This window comes from Melitaea cinxia, chromosome 8 (assembly GCF_905220565.1).
Source record: "Melitaea cinxia chromosome 8, ilMelCinx1.1, whole genome shotgun sequence".
Taxonomy (NCBI): Eukaryota; Metazoa; Arthropoda; class Insecta; order Lepidoptera; family Nymphalidae; genus Melitaea; species Melitaea cinxia.
Genome location: NC_059401.1, coordinates 15,391,647 through 15,408,355, shown reverse-complemented (window position 1 = coordinate 15,408,355; position 16,709 = coordinate 15,391,647). Strand labels below are relative to the sequence as shown.

General features: G+C 35.9%; 1 protein-coding gene across 1 annotated transcript in view; it reads right to left on the bottom strand.

The window, feature by feature from the left end:
• LOC123656074 (kinesin-like protein CG14535) overlaps positions 1-16,709 on the bottom strand; it is a 190,876-nt gene that overhangs the window by 122,870 nt on the left and 51,297 nt on the right. Inside the window, exons 2-3 of the mRNA XM_045591798.1 lie at positions 12,862-12,969; positions 11,839-12,670 (exon numbers count right to left, since the gene is read on the bottom strand). Coding sequence (XP_045447754.1) covers positions 11,839-12,670; positions 12,862-12,969 — 940 coding nt within the window. The remainder of the gene's footprint in view (positions 1-11,838; positions 12,671-12,861; positions 12,970-16,709) is intronic.

Sequence of the window (16,709 nt, the reverse complement as noted above, 5' to 3'; positions counted from 1 at the left end):
TTGCATGCCTTTATCGGTTCCTTTCTGGGCTCATTTTCGAAGTCTTTGATCAGAGTGAACTCGATACGTTATCACTACTGTAAAAAATAAAGATTGTTATAAAGGATTGCTTTTGTATCTTTTGTTAACAAAACTATGTAAACGAATTACTATTTTTTTTTAACTTCTCAAGAAATACTGAATTCTCTTATGTAAGTATGTATATGTATGTATGCGGACTCATCATCACCATCATCATCATTTCGGCCAAAAATAACGTGAACTCATGTGTTCTGCCCATAGTCACCACGCTGAGCAGGCGGGTTGGTGACCGCGGGGCTGGCTTTGTCGCATCGAAGACGCTGCGGCGTCGGCGACATCTTCGGCCTGTGTATTTCAAAGCCAGCAGTTGGATGGTTATCCCGCCGTCGGTTGGCTTTTTAAGTTCTAAGGTGGTAGTGGAACTGTGTTGTCCCTTAGTCGCCTCCTACGATACCCATGGGAAGCGAGGGGGTGACTATATTCTACACAGCCGTAGCCACACAGTGTGTGGACTCAATCAGGGTTATAAAAGCACACACACACACACATAAACAAAAGATCAGATTACGGCAAATGTCTGTATTAATTGTGTAAATAATTGTTATTTAGTATCGAACTGCTAATCGCTAATTTATGTTTATTGTTACTATATTTTATATCTATATCGCTACTATAGCCAGTCATAATGACCACTACGTTAACACGTAGTCACGATCACTTTTCTATAAAGCACGTGTATTTTCTATAGAGTAACTGATTATTTTCTCCTGTGGTTTAAATTTTTTCATACAGTGACATTCAAAACAAATCTGAACACAGACAATATAAAGAAAAAAAAAGACAAGTGTGTAAATAAATCCAGAAAATATCGATACTAGTAACTTCCATTTAAGAGCGGAATATATGAACCGGCATTCAATGAAATTAGCGATTGCTTCTATATCGACACGCGATAACCAGAGAGTGACATAACAAAGTACACGTATTCGCACAGAAAGCATTTTAATGAGCACAAAATATCATTGCATTTTGTAAAGGAGTAAGTTTGCATTTTTTTCTTTTCATTTAGTCCGCTTAGTTAGTGATTTCTTTTATTCATTGTATGCGAAGTAGGATTTATATTGAATTTGTGTGGATTGTATAAGATTCAGTATGATTGTTTTGTTGTGTATTATATGTATTTCAATTGGATGTATTACCAAAGATGTGTGTTAGATTAATGAAGTAAACATCTTTACGCACGCTTGACTTGGAGTAAGCTCACCAGCTTGCAAATGCGTGACGACAGTGTTCCGAAAAGTGTAATTGCGCGACGGGAGTGCAGCAAGATAGAGAGGTGCGAGCATACATTTTTATTCTCTCATTATCTCATAGCCTGGCTGGTGTTCCGTATATTAAGGCTCGGTGCAGGCCTATTGCTAAAGAAGTTTTACTTCAGTCATGTGGTCTAAAGCCTATTCGTTTTTTTATTTAATAAAACCGATTATAATGGCCTAATATTAAACAGGGATTTTTTAAAATATTATAGTAGTAAGTTAATTAATATTGTGTTGTTATAGACACGAAACATTAAAAAATTAATACTTTACATTTTTAACGGAGTGGGCTAAGCTGTGAAAGCTATACCAAAAAAAAATACATATTGTGTGTTTTAGTTTTTATTCACGTAAACATATTAGCGTTAAAAATTATATCTAAAACAATTAATATAGATTACGTTTAAAGTGTATTATAGATATAAAAAATGTATTATAATACATGTAGGTATGTCTAAATGTAATAAGTACTAAGTCTTAAATACAGTAAATTAATTTTTTTTTTAATTTAAGTTTCCAAAGTTATTTTGATATATTTCATTTTGTTATAATACTTTATTCGCACAAGATGTGCATCCTATTCTATATTTGTTGAAAAAAAAAAACAAAGTACTGGCTATAAACCCTTAATAAAAAAAAAACTAAGCCAGATGCGCTCTGTCCCCAATTTCCCCCAAATAGGGCATCAATGACGCATTAAAGTAAGTTAAATTTGTTTTCATTACAATATTTACCTGCCCATTCGTCCGTTTAATATGATCCCTTAGCCCTAGGGACGTGACCTCTATAATCTACTGCTACGTCATTTCAAACACTTGTAACAGATTTTTATATCTCCAACTTTAATAATACAATTACCAAAATTAAGCAACACTCTTATGTCTTTCAAATTAAAGTTCAGATTTGAATGTGTTTTTGTTTCATAGAGGAATGAAATTGTCGTGGTATTAAGGAAGGGTGAGTACTGGGTGCAAGACGCAACCGCCCCTGTAATAAGATAGTATTTGACTCATGGGAATAAACTTTTTTTGGTTAGTAGCTATTGGCGAAGACGCTATCACACTAAACATATGGTATAAGTAAATGTCCGTAAGTTATAAATAAAAATTGTAAGCTAAACCCCGAAAAGTCCTGTAATTGAAATCACTCTGCATCAAATTTTTGGGTCTTCTATTTTTAGTGACGATAAAGTAGGTAACCTATTTACATTAATTTTATTCACTAAATTTCTAAGAGTTTTACTTCTAAGACTCTACCGTTTGACCTTTTGATAATAAGACTTCAGTGATATTTCTCAATATAATTTTTTTTAATTAAAAAATACTGTCAGTTTTAAATTATATCTAGGTTCAAGTTTTTGTGCCCTTAAATTGCGTGGTTCTATTTGTTTTTCGGTACAAATGTTTCATTAACATGACGTGTCATATAAAAGGAAACGATAAGAGTTATGCCAACTCTGCGTGATCCCGCAAAATGGTGACAGACATTCAAGCTGTATTAAAGTCATAACTGACACATTTTCTGCGCTTTTCATACAAATTGCAACTAATTGTATGTTTACTGTTATTAGCAAAGTTGAAATTCGTGTTCTTTGGAGCAAATTACTTTTGTCGAAATTCTTTTTAATGTTAAATTGGTTTTAGTATTCGCAAATATTTATTTTTATTGATTTAGATATCACTATTATGTATGTAGGCAATGCAGGTTCCCACCTAGTTGTATAATTTATTTTTAAATGTGATTGTCACATTCGTTAACTTTCTTTTCGTGCGAATTTGGGGAGGCCTATGTCCAGCAGTGGACTGCAATAATCTGAACTGACTTACTCAAAGCACAACTAAGATAAAAAAAATACTCATTACACACTGTGGAAAATTTCCGAACAATACATTTTACAAAATTACAACTTTTCCACAGTAAAAAACTCGAGAATTTACCGAAAGCGATCTAAATAAACAATATACGGAACTAAACAGACAAATATTTTTATAAGCCGTCCGCTGTCAGTTCCCATAGCGTCACGTGTCCCGGGATGAGTTTAATTGACTCCTCAATCCCGGTCCGCGGGATTATGGGGGACGTTCAGGGGTTTAGGCGGGCCATTAATGGAGAGCTTTTTTAAACGCCAAATTGAGTGATTACAATACTTTGTGGGGTTATGTCACGATAAAAAACATTTTTAGCTATGTGTGAATTTATTATTTATTCTTTTTTTATAAATATATTGTAATCTGTACGATCACGATTCACAATACAGCCTGTGACATCCCACTTCTGGGCATAGGTTTCTTTCTCCATGTAGGAAGAAAGATTGGGTTTGGTTTGGAGTGTCATCGATAGGCTGATATTGTTTTTCTTTTCATTTCACTTCATAAGATCATCTATATACTAATACGCGAAGCAAAGACTTTGTACCCCTTTTTACTAAAATTTTGCGGACGGAGGAGTATGAAATTTCGTACACTTATAGTTTATGTAGAAAAGGAGAGCAATATTTTTTTTTTTAAATTAAGCATAAAAATATATTAAATCAGTAAAAAACTATTACACACACTACCATCTATATGACACAACACGCATATAATACTCTTTTGCGTATTGTCAAAGTCTGTAGTCATATTAATTTTTTTAAAAAGGTTCTTTATTTTCATTATTATTTTTTTAATTTCAATTTTTAATTATGGTCGAATTTCGACGACTTGTACGTTAAAGTTAAGATGTTTGCCTTTCTTTTTAGAAAAAACCTCACACTAACTTCACATAAATTATATATCATTTTATAGGTAATTGCTTGCTTTAACGGCATACGCAACAAAAAAATAAGTATATTATTGGTTTTGATTTTGTAAATTAATTAATTATTAAAATTATATACATGACCGCTTTATTTTTAAACAATGTCAACATGATTGACGATCGGTAAATTTTTTGTTCAATTTCAAATCAACTCACGTATACTACGTGTACTTTATTGTAATTTTATAAAGTGATATTTATTATACTTATTTAGTGCAAATTATTTGCAAGGGTATAACTAGTCTTTATATCATATTAGTTATAGTCTATCAATTTGTGAGAGTATTAAGTTAGTACAAATTTGTAAAAAATAATAATTATTATTTCTTTTATTTATCGTCGAATTCTTCATGAATTTTCAATTTTTGTTTGAAAGACTTATAAGCAATTTTAACTAATTTTCTTTTTCCAACCGAATTCAGTTTTCGAAACTTTCCTACTGTTTGCCTATACTTAAAATATCGTATTTTCCTATTCTTTGAAGTGATTTACCTGCCTCATACGTACCTATTGAACCATAACAACGATGTTATCAATCAATTTGTGCCATTAGCTATCTGCAATGACTTCAAATAAAGATGGATCACACAAGAACAACATTTCACGTTTTTTGCTTATATACACCATGTTTTCATGCTATGCCACACGATGTTTTTGTTATATTCAAAAGCATTTAAAAATTTGATGTAAGCTTGAAAATTAATGGTTTGTCCCTAAATGAGTCAATTAAATTCTTTCATACTTAACAAAATCTGGCTGGCAAATCATCGATTTTCTTTATAATTAAGAGAACAGCATACCTGAAACAAAATAAAGTTAATTGTTAATATTAGTGGAAAAAACAACACAATTATTTGAGCTTAGTAATACATTAAAATGTTCCTAAGAATGTATACGAAGAAATTTATATCTATTTAATAACTATTTTAATAAAATAAAAAAATATATTTTAATTTTTACAGATAGCTCCCGCTTCACTGAAAATTGAACACGACCATAATTAATTTCACTAATGCCTAATTTGTCATAACTCATTTTGCTTTTATCTTCTATAGTTCTGAAATTTCCTAAAATACTGAAAAATAAGTCTAAGCAAATAACTTTAAATAAAAATCACCTCACGTGGCCACTAAATCTCACTGAATAAGAAAAGAAAATAATAAAAATGGCGCGACAAGGAAAATGACAACGCAAATGCCTCGTGTCAAAAGTCTAGAGAATAGAGGGGTTGCAAGTGAAGCGAAGGTAATTCGAAATTGCCTCCTTGTACTGTGTGCTGGAATGTACAATTTTGGCATTTTTATATCAATCGCTATCTTCAATTGTATATTTGGTAAATTATGTTGTTATTTTTTTAGTTGAAAAAGTTTAAATTATAACTAGCTAGCTATACATTAGTTATTCAAACTCACATTTCATATTTAATTTTAGGGACAATATTAAAAAAATAGGACGTTCACTGATTTTAGTTATTTAAAATGAGTAAATATTTAATTCAGTATTTGTGGAGATTCTACCCTTAAAATGGTAAAATAGGCGTTAAAATTTTCTACGGAAAGTCCGTAATTTTTGTACTGAGAAAAAATAAAAATGTATTAATTTATAAAATTTATTTTTGGTCTACTTATTAAATTCGAGTACGTGTTTCATGCATTTGTGGGAAAAAATAAAGGACTACAGGGATACCGTTACAGGATAAATAAAGGATGAAAATTTGTAAAGCAATTTGACAGTTTTGGTGTTTATGGTATAAAACTTTGTTTTAAGGATTTCTCATCAGAAATAAATAAATACATGTGTGTTTTCGGAAATACTACCCTTAAAGGGCGTGAATTAGGAATTGAAAATTTTATAGAAGTTCGTTCGATTGTTTTAATAATAGAAATATGAAACTTTGTATTTTTTTCGGGCTAGTGTCAAACGAATGTATGAACGATGATATGACAGCGCCACTATTTTGGTGAACTGCAGTCAAGAGATTATAAGGGCTTATTATGTTGTTTCATTGACAGATATCCGCTGGAATATAGAGATAATATACCACAACTAGCTGTGCCCGCAACTTCGTCCGCGTGGAATTTGACAAAATAGGTATTGTTCAGTAAGCAGAGTTATAAAGCAAAAAAATCTAACATAAAGGTAGCCTAAGTTACTCCTTATTACTTTAGCTACCTGCCAGTGAAAGTTCAGTCAGAATCGGTCTAGCCCTTTCAAAGATTAGCTGGAACAAACAGACAGACCGATAGACAAAAATTATAAAAAAACGTTTTTTTTTTTTGGTATATGTAACGTATATATACATATGTATTTAGTAAAAAGCAGTTATTTTAATATTACAAACAGACACTCCAGTTTTATTTATTTGTATAGATTTCTCAAATAAATTCCAATTGTATAAACTTCAAAAATAATAAAAATTAGTGTTTACATTGATTACGTTTCCTTGTCTTAAATATATTTGACAAAATTTAAATAGTCTAAATAAATTTGTACATGACAAAATAGGAAATGGAAATTAAAATCAGGCCGGTGTGATTTTATGAAAGATGCCAATGAAAACGTTAGCCACAAGTTTGATATCTGAAATAGCTCATCTAGGAGCAAAGCATTTTGAAATTAGACCGCCAGGCTATTTGCACTCGAGGCGAGAAAAGACTTGTGTGCGTTTTAAATAGCCCTCGGTTCGTTGCCTACAGCTGTTCTTGGATCATGCGTCTGATATTATATGAAGATAGGCAACTTAACAATTGCTTAGTATTGATCCAAGAGAGACTTGGTAAGACGGTTGGTCGTTTCGTGTCAAAATTTTTTATTTTTATTTTTTAATACATTTTTTAAGTGAGTACTAACTGCCCAGACTGACTTCGTTCTGTCAATAGTTAATATTGATTTTTATTTAGTATTAAAACCTTTCGTGGGCCTTAAAGAACATACAATAAAATTAATTAGTCGAATTGGTCGAGCCATTTTCGAGTTATGTGAAAACACTCAACACAAAACACTCATTTTTATTTACATAAAGAAATGAACTGGCAACAAAACATAATCTACCGAAGCAACGGGATCGATCACTGAGCAATCAAAGACAAGCCCGTTGGCGGCTGCTTTTTGCTCCGGGGGTTGTGGGTTCGATTCTGACCCAGAGTCTGGGTGTAATATATATGTGTATTTATATATGTAGTATTATGTAGTCGGCTGTTACCTATAACACAAGTATTAAGTTAAGCTTACTTTAGGGACAGATGTGCGTGAAAAAAAAGACAACCCATTTCTTACCTTTCATGAAATAAGAGTCACTACAAATGCATCAGTCAGCATGCAGTCATGAAAGGGTAGTCTAAAAACTGTGTGTATAGAACTAAGTTAAATGCACCTTGTGAGAACCTAAGTGAACTTATCAGTCACTAAAAACAATAATTTATCAAAATACGTAGAAACGTACAATATCATTGTTTTATTAATGCACTAGGTGCACGCTCCAGCGAATTTTAATTTTTATTTATATATACACTTCTAATGAGAAACTGTTACACTGAGGATAGTTCAGAAAGCTATAATTTTTTCAAAGGGAATTTTAATATTTAAAGTGTTTTTATGGTAGTAAAGTTGAATCAAGTATTTGAGTTTCACAAAACAGCAAACTGACATCGGTTAAAACAATAGAATGCATTTAGAAAGATTGATTGTTCATATTTCAATCGAGATTTAAACAGTGGGTTGAACACAAAAACTCTGATGACTAGCCCGTTGGCGCAGTTTATAGTGGCCCTAATTTCTACTTCGCGGGTTGCAGGTTAGCTTCCCACCTATGACTATGTATAGTATTTGTATTTATATACTTACTATACATACTATAGGAACAGACGACCATGTGTGTATATTATAAAATAAGATATATAAGAAAAAGAACTAAACGAAGGGCATATATAATAATAATAATATTCTTTATTGCACACCATTAAGATACAAACAAAAGTAGTATAATTAGAAGAAGATGTACAAAGGTGGTCTTATCGCTAAAAGAGCGATTTCTGCCAGACAACCTTTGGGTATAGGACAGCGCATAGAAAAGCGGTTAGGAAGTGTACAAACAGATATATTCTGCCCATGACAGTGGATAATGGATATATCGATCCACACTCTCGATGCAACCACGGTCAATGTCACTGGACTGAATTCTTTACGTATAAAGAATTTATTGTGGCATTCTCTTTATCTATACAAATAAATAAAGTTAGAGCGTCTGTTTGTAATATTAAAATAACCGCTTTTAACTAAATTTATATGTATGTACGAGTATATACAGTACATATACCAAAATAACATTTTTTTACAATTTTTGTCTGTCTGTCTGTCTGTTTGTTCCGCCTAATCTCTAAAACGGCTGGACCGATTTTGACGGAACTTTCACTAACAGATAGCTGATATATTAAGGAGTAACTAAGGCTACTAGGCTAGGCTAGATTTTTTTTATTTATTTTGTAACTCTGCGAAATGAACAATACTTATTTTTTTTAATTTCACGTAGATGAAGTCGCGGACACAGCTAGTTTATTTATTTATTTATAATATATAAATGAAAAAGACTAAAAAGACATTTCTAAGCGAATATATTTATTTAAACGACGTCATTTAATATTTACGAGTGTTTCTATTTTGTACATTCAGAAATTCCATTACCGGGTGCCATATTGGTTTTAGACAATGACATAATTGTGTTTGCTCGCAAACGAAAAAAAAACTAGCTTAAATTACATCGACAAGTATTAATCCCTACTAATATAAATGTGAATGTAAGTTTGTTTGTTACGCTTTCACGCGAAAACTACTCAGTCATCATGAAACTTTGTACACATATTCTTGAAGAGATGAGAAGTAACATAGGATACTTTTTACGAAAAAAAATCAATGCAAGCGAAGTCGAAGGGAAAAGCTAGTATTTAATATATAATTAATACTACTTAGGTAGTCGATACAGTCAAACAAATACCTATTATTAGCGGTAGCTAAAAATATTCTCGTTACATCTCCATCAAATTAAATGACAAGACAATGACCACGTGACAAGCATCAGCTTTTGATTAAAAAAAGGTTCATCAAAACTGAGGATTTTCAGAATAAAATCGTATTCTAAAGATCCTCCTTTTCGAAACTCGGTTAAAACATACCTATATTATACTAATCACAAAAAATCTATAGTTTTTCGAATTATTGAAAACAAAAGACTGTGCTAATATTAAAACAACTTATTAAATTAGTGGGTAGTCTGGAAGAGATCACTATCTAGTGATATGGCCGCCCGTTGCATGTGATGTAATTTTTTTTCCCTTTAAGCTTTATTCTTATGTAATTGTTATATGATACTGTATGCAATAAAGTTATTTATTATTATTATTAAGCCAACTGTTTAAACTATACCCTATAGGCATAACGTAATTAATGCGACGCAAAAAACTTTCTACGATCATGAATCATTGGGGCAAATTTATGTCGATGACCGGTTGGATCTCGTTTTTGCCCGGGGTGCTCCGATAATCCGAGGCCAGTTACAAATGCATCCAGATTTGCGACACGACGGGATGACGCGATAAGTACTATAAACGTTTATGAATGCGGGTTGGAAACAGACGATCGACAGTATTTCGTTCGCTTCAAACATATTTTTGTAAGTTATTTGTATATTTTTTAAAAGTTAATTTAATTTTTTAGTATAATAGACAGTGAAGATGATAATATTTCAAACACTTCACAAAGCAGCGTCTTCAGTGCGACAAAGCCAGCCCTGCGGTCACCAACCCGTTATATAGTTGATAGTTTTTACCATGATCGACCACATGACTTGACAACAAAACTATGCGTTGCTTAAGTCCAAATTTTATGAAGTAATCTTTGCTTTAAAATTGTTTCAATGTATTACAAAGAAATTAATCAAACCCTACTTAAAAATGACCGTTACACATCTGAATCTAATAGTTAAGGTTAGGACACGATGAGAAAACTAACGAAGTCATACAAAAGCCTGACAGTTTTCCTTAAAACAATGATGATATAAAATTTGATTACCATCTAACAAAGATAAACGTTTAATAACTCAAGTAGACCGGCGTAAGTTTTTCTCGAGCTATTAACGTAGCAATAATCACGGAAGTACAAAAAGCAATTCTGTTAATCGAAGCTGCAGCCGTTTGTTAACGTCCTACGACCGGCAAATGGACAAATCAGATTATTTCACCCACTATGAGTCCGTAGATAACGTTTTGACAATATCCACTCCATGTAACGAGTGAAAAGCGATTATACAATTCATTCTTAAATTTTTATATCATTTGAGCTTGAAAAACATCAAACTATACATTGAGTTTTTGACTTCTATTTATATAATCTATTTCGTTTAAATATAGTCTGAAAATGTTAAGCAATTTTTTTTTTTTTTTTTTTTTGATATCGCAGGGTAACCCATTTACGGGTGATATCCAGGATGCCCGGGTAGGCATTCCTAGACCGTATGTCGGCTTAGCACTTGGGGGTGCACTACCAACCAAAACCCCTGCGGGAGCCTTCAGCCGCTTTAATTGGAGGGTCCCGGAACTGCAGGCAACAGGATCCCTCCAGCGACAGGCTGGCCTCGGCGAAAAGACCAGACTTCTCCTCCATGGGACTGTCCGGCTCACCTCTGAACAATCCCGACGACGCCATGTCTAGCAGGACCGGGTTCCCATCCCGGCCCGACATGGGCACAGGGGCGTTACTGGAGACGCATTAAGTAGCGCCTCCTACGCACCCCCGTTCGTCGCCTGCGGACGGAGGCCTCGTCGGCGGCCCCCTCTCTCATCCGCTCGTCGTTCTCCTTCTGGGACATTACTGTCTCGCAGAAGGAGACCATCGCCTTCCAGGACTCGTCGTCACCGAGCATCGCGGTGATAACGCTCGACAGTGACAAGACCCCTCCGAGGACTGTCGTCAGATCGCGACGTAGCGCCGCCCATCTCGGGCACACCTCGAGGGTGTGCTGGGCAGAGTCCACCGCCGCGCCACAATCGTGACATTCAGTCGTCGGCTCCCTTTGGGCCGTCCGACACAAGTATTCACCAAAGCAGCCGTGCCCGGTGAGAACCTGCGTCAGACGGAAGGTGAGGGGTTTGCGCTTACGGCGCATCCACCGCTCAAGGACCGGGCGCAACGCAGCCGTTACGCGTGTGCCATACGGCTGCTCCACCAGGTCCTCCCCCCACCTCCGCATTAATGCTTCTTGCCCCATCCGGCGCACCCGTAGGATCCCGTCCAACGTGAGGTTCTCACCGAGAGCCCTCCTACCCGAGACGTATGAGTAGGTCTCGGCAAGGACCTCCGCCACGAGCTCCCACGGGGGGTCGCCAGCTAGAGCAGTAGCTGCAGCCCACGATACCGTACGATACCCCCGAATCACCCTCACCGCGATGATCTTCTGCGCCGACCGCAGTGCGGCCTTATTCTTCGCAGTGAGGCGATCCGCCCAAACCGGGGCACCGTACGTCGCCATACTCCGGCAGACTCCGGAATATAGCTGCCTGCAGGCGGCGCTGGGTCCTCCGAGGTTCGGGAGGAGTCTGCCCAGTGCACTCGCCATCTTCACGACCTTCGGTCCCACCATAGCGAAGTGTGGACCGAAGGTCCACCCTCCGTCAAGGATGAGCCCCAAATATTTCATTTGGGAGCTCATCCGGACCCTCCCCTCTCCGATCTGCAGGAGGTCTGCTGTCCCTAGCCATTGGGGTGCCGCAAGTAGGGGCAGCAGGGAGCTGAAGAGCCGCCATGCGGTCGTCCACAATGTTGCCGACCATAATCGCTATATCCTGCATTAGGTCGGCAGACTCCTTTCTGCTCGTGGATTCAGCCACCTTTTTGCGGCTATCCTCGAACTCCCGTTTGTAAGCGCGTATCTCCTCACGGCACAACTCCAGCTCCCGCGCGAGGCGACAATTGTCCGCCCTCAGCCTTCGGACTTCGTCCGTCTCGGTGCGGACCACTAGGGACTCCAGCATCTCCCTAATGGAACCGGCGGCCCTTCTGATTTTGGCAGCGTAACCGCCCTTGAGGTTGACTGACTTCCCAGTCAAGCCGAGGATTAAGTTAAGGTTGGCCTCAGAGGCCACCCTGAGCTCCTCGGCCCCCCGTTCCTCGATATTGTCTATCTCGATGGGGGTCTCCTCCATATGACCCCCCACACCCTGCTCCTTCCTAAATACTCTCTTGTCGAGTGCCGCCTCAAACTCTTCCTCCCGGTCTCTCTCCACGCGCTCTCTCAGAGCTGCTCTGGCGCCCCTGAGTGTGGTTGCCTTGCCCCTTTTGGCCACTGGACGGGTTCTACTCCCCGCGGTCGCTCCCGTCCCTGTCTCCGTGCCAGAGTTTTCAGAACCCCCTGAGTAAAGGCGCTTTCGCCCCAGCTCCGACTCAGACAACGAGGTGATGGAAATATCTTCCAGAACTTCGATACCGTCTTCTGTTTGGCCCTGAGAAGGGCCTTTGGGTTGGCCCTGAGAAGGGCCTTTGGGTTGGCCCTGAAAAGGGCCGTTGGATTGGCCCTGAGAAGGGCCGTTGGATTGGCCCTGAGAAGGGCCGTTTGGTTGGCCCTGAGAAGGGCCCTTGGCAACTCCACCTCTACTTTCGCGTAGAGGAAGCATCGTTTAACAATCGCAGTCACAAAGACAAAATAATCCACAACCAAGTATAGCCTATAACATTCAGTCACCTGCCTGCCACCTGCGTTACCGGGGTCAGGACAGGGTCCAGGGGAGACGACGAGGACGTAGCTAGAAACACTTGGGGACTCCCCCATGTTAAGCAATTTGTCTTGTGACTACCATTTTCAAAAATTCGAATGTTTTTAAATCAAGTACTGATTGAGAATGAGGGATTGATAATGAAATAAAATTGTTGTAATTAAACAACCTATTGTAACCTGTTCTTGCTTTTGACATGTACCACAACCAATTCCGAGCTATAAATTAAGAGATCCCCGCTAAGTCCCCATCAGTTAGCGCGCCCTGCGGCGTTGCTCGGGTTCGTAAGCGAAGACATCGGTCCACTTGAGTGGGAATTATCTTAGTAAGATTATCCTCATTCGAACATTTTTCTTCGAATTCCTATGAGTAATTCTCTCGAAGCGACTTTTTCGGTTCTTATATCAGAGCAAAAATATATATCGGTTTAATTGTGAGTTATTGTTAAAGTGTACGAAACTCGTGTTTTTGTTTACGACTTTTTGTACTTATTCTTGAATGTATTTTCACAAGGACAAGGATATTGAAAAAAGTTAAAGCTTCTTTTAATTTTCTACAATTTTTGAAAATTAAAACATTATTATTTATCGTTGTGTCCATTTGTTATAAGTATTCTTTGACGGTTCGCAGGAAAGTGGACATAAGGTGCCAATCAAACCACTAATTGCAAATTCATAGCTGTATCAGCTACTATATGTAGCTTGGTTACCTTACTTACCATAAATTTTTGAAGCGCGTTAATGTAACAAAGCATGAATTTGCAATTAGTGGTTTGATTGGCACCTTATGTCCACTTTCCTGCGAACCGTCAAAGAATAATTAAAACATTATATTTCCTAATACCAATGTTGCCTCGCTAAGGTAGTTGATGTGTAAAGCAATATTTTTATAACATAATGAAATAAATAAACCGTTCACTTCCAGTAGGATTTACATATGTGTCGTAGGTCAGAAAATATACACAATTTACAAGCACTACAATACAGATGTATGACATGTGCGCGGAACCCACACCGCCAGCGCAACAGCCACAAGACCGTGCTGACCAGTCGCGTCACTTTCGTAGAAGTTTTCGCCTTCTGTTGCATCCTTTCCAAGTTATTTTGCCTAGAAAGGCGGTATTCTTTTACCTGTTAATATCTATACGAAGAAATTTTCTAAATTCCAATCAGCGGTTAAACATACTCTCTGTTAACAATGTGTTATATTGTTCCTGTCATAATTGTTCATTAGAAATATACGTTATATGTATTGTATGTAGATTAAACACATTTTTGTTATTATTTTTAGACAACTTTGTAACGATTCACATAATTGGTTCAAAAGTTTCTACGAATATCACTAACAAGCAAATTCGCTATAAAATATCCTCTTCATAATCTTATTAACTTCTACCACGCATTTGACGTCTGCGTGGGATTTAGTAAAATTAATCTGAAATTTCATATTTTTTTAAAAAGTCCCTGACCCTTTTACTTTTTATAATGTCAGAGTTCAATTTAGATATTTAATGTCTACTGGTATGGACTAAATTGCAATATAAATATAGAACATAGTTTATAGTCAACCGCTCTGTTGTAGTGTGGCGTGGACGCGACTAAACATCGGCGGTTTGTAGGTTCGGATCCCACTCGGAATGCATATTTGTATTTCTACAAATATTTCATTTCGATTTGGACATCTGTCCTTTTGGGTCTTCCCACCGTGCCTCGAAGAGCTCGTTTATCTGTTGTTCCCGGTTGTTATCATACACACCTGATAGCAAACGTTACTCATAATTGGGAATATATTCGTGAACCAGCAGTGGGGAAGCGTGGTGGGTAAAGCTCCGATTCTTCTCCTACAATACCCAGCAGTCGGATATTACAGGCTAAATCTCATCGTAACCCAGTTTGATACATCGGAGACAATTGTTTCCACAACCCGCTAGACGAAAATTTAAAAATCTTCGGCAATATAAATTCATATTTGATGCCTAAGCAACAATAAATCTTGAGATGCATAGTGTAAGTACGACAAAACTGCTAAAAACTCAATATCATTTTAATAGTTATTAAAAAAGGGGTTCACAGGGATAAATAAAAAAGTTAAAAATATCGTGATTCATGTCTAGTCGTGCGTATTATAGGGATGTCTTCATTGTCTGAAGGTTCTTTGAGCTCGTCGCTTGCCAACATTTGCGAATGGCTTAAGTTATAGGAGATTGATGATAATTTTTCTAATGGGTTCCTAGTGATTTTTGAAAAAACTGTATAATTAATTTTCTGTTGATAAAATTGGATAAGTAAAAAATATTTTTCAAGCTGAATTAGATTTAAATATTCCGTTATAAGAAAACAGCTTGTGTTCTGTTATATAATAAATATTTAGTTGAATTTATTAATTTTTGGTTACATTACCAAAGTTTATAATTGACTTAATGTTTAAATGTAGCAATTTCTAAATTGTTTATTAATTTTGCTGCCAATGCTTATATATTTATATATTCACAATAATATACTTCTTATGGTTACTCAGTTAATAGAAAGATAAGTATTGTCATTTAATTTCATAATTCAAAATTGTTTATAATTTAGCTTTTAAATTTAGGTTTCATCATCATCATCACAGCAGCCTTTCGCAGTCCACTACTGGCCTCCACATATTCACGCCAAAAATGGCGTGCACTCGTGTGTTTTGCCAATAGTCACCACGCTGGGCAGGTTATTGTATTTGGGTTTAAATAATATTTATTCTCAAAAATACATATTCACTTACACGCTAGACCATTTCCTTTGCCCTAAGGTTGCCTGGAAGAGATCGCTTTTTAGCGATAAGGCCCTTTGTACCTAATGAATATATTGTCAATATTTTCTTTCTTTTTTTGATATGTATTATTTCTGTTTTTGGTGTACAATAAAGTGTATTATTATTATTATTATTACATGAGAACAACGTAATAAATGTAACAAATTTGTAATATTATTTTTGCGTGATAGATTTTATTTGCTTGTGTTGTATTTAAACTGTAATGATTCAACACTAAATTACTGCTCGATACGTTTACTACTTTCAATTTTCATTTACTACCCTATTTTATTAAATCGCCGACGCTAGCTCTCATAACTTAAATCATTTGCGGTGCTATCGGGGTCTAAATTGCAAATTTAATATACCTATTTGCATCTTTAAGCGAGTGTATTAAGGAGTTTTTTAGTGATTTGTACAGTTTATCTCAGAGTCTTCATCTTAACTAGATATGCTTTCAATGTTTTATGTCAGCTAATGGTGAACTTTTGTTTCGTTTTGAGTTTTTACGACTCCATATAGGATTAGTCTTATGAGAATTTCAAATGAATATTTTTATTCACTGCTGGATCTGACATTTTAAGTAAAAAGATTATTTTTATGTTTCTATTCGCTAAGTGTTTAAATTTACCATTTTTTCTTAAAAGGGAAAAAGTCAAGTAGTAACATTTTAATAATGAATTCTATCCTCCGATATGCGAACTTTTTGATAATATAAACCTAATCCCTAATATGAAACTTTTTTAGATAATTGAATGAAAAAATAATTGAAATGTTTCATTACATAGTATAATACAAAGTCGCTTCCCGCTGTCTGTATGCTTATATCTTTAAAACTACGCAACGGATTTTAATGCGGTTTTTATTTTGTAAATAGAATTATTCCAGAGGAAGGTTTATAATATGTAAACATATTTTTTGCGCTTACATTGCAAATATTTATATATTTTATATTTAGTATCAGCATTGCACCTGAATGAAGCCGGGCGGATCGCTAGTAGGATATATCTCATATTAAAAGCTCTCATAT